The 908-nt window shown below is 49.9% G+C and overlaps 1 protein-coding gene; it reads left to right on the forward strand.

Moving 5' to 3' along the window:
- The first annotated feature begins 1 nt into the window (after position 1).
- On the forward strand, positions 2-688 carry CHC_T00008423001 (Protein kinase). XM_005713042.1 is given in 2 exon segments: positions 2-55; positions 56-688. 1 exon segment carries the CDS (start codon positions 56-58, stop codon positions 686-688), a length of 633 nt encoding a protein of 210 aa, XP_005713099.1. The 5' UTR covers positions 2-55.
- Positions 689-908: the final 220 nt, after the last annotated feature.

The following is a 908-nucleotide window of genomic DNA, read 5'->3' on the forward strand; positions in this document are numbered from 1 at the left end:
GCCAGTGTGCTGGGAAAGAAAAGAAGAGAAGGAGAAGAACAAGGCTCTGAAGAAAATGTACAAGCCGCTGACGAAATTCCTGAAAAAGAAGTTGGGAGACAAGGTCTCCAAGGTGAGACTATCAAACCGGCTCAGTGATACAGTGTGTGTGTTGGCATCGGACCAGTACGGTTATTCGGCGAGAATGGAAATAATTATGAGAGCGCAAGCATTCGCGGACCCCGACAGTTTCGGATACATGACGCCAAAGAGTAAGATTATGGAGCTTAATGCACACCACCCGATCACAAAAGAGATGCTTCGCCTTGTAGAAAGCGGAGAGGACGATGAAAGGGCAGCCGAGCTTGGGCATCTTGTGTACGACACTGCGCTAGTTGCATCCGGATATGTAATGCGGGACAGTGACTACAAGAGCTACGCAGACAGAATGTACAAGTGGATTGGTGAGAGTGTTGGCGTGGATCCGAGTGCGCCTATAGTGGAAGAGTACCCCGAGGAGGAGAAGGCTGACTCAGAGGAGGAGAAGTCTGATGGTGACGCAAATTTGAAGGAGGCATCTAGTAGTAGCGCAGACCCTGCTTCTGAAGACCACAGTGAGGATTCTTCTGAGGACCATGATGAGTTGTTGTACCGTAGTCGAACAAGAGTGGAGGATGAGGTATTTATGGCTACGGTTTCCGTCTTTTAAGTCGGAGAGGAGATTAGCGGATGTGACCCGATTTCGATAAGCTTTTTGGGGTTTAGCGAGCGATGGTAGTATCGTGATGACGTGACGGGTCGCGGAAGGATGGACCCAGCCGTGTATACCGCCTGCCAGACGTTCTGCAAGCTAACCTGTCGTGTTATCTCTCGTATCGGAGCGAGTGGCCTCGCTCTAAGTTTTTTGTGGACACAAAGAAAGTTGGTCT

The sequence above is a fragment of the Chondrus crispus genome, genomic scaffold (assembly GCF_000350225.1).
Source record: "Chondrus crispus Stackhouse genomic scaffold, scaffold_126, whole genome shotgun sequence".
In the NCBI taxonomy this organism is placed as follows: domain Eukaryota; phylum Rhodophyta; class Florideophyceae; order Gigartinales; family Gigartinaceae; genus Chondrus; species Chondrus crispus.

Bases quoted from the DNA above. Each gene is read 5' to 3' on its own strand.
- CHC_T00008423001 (XM_005713042.1), top strand. From the start codon at position 56: ATGTACAAGCCGCTGACGAAATTCCTGAAAAAGAAGTTGGGAGACAAG.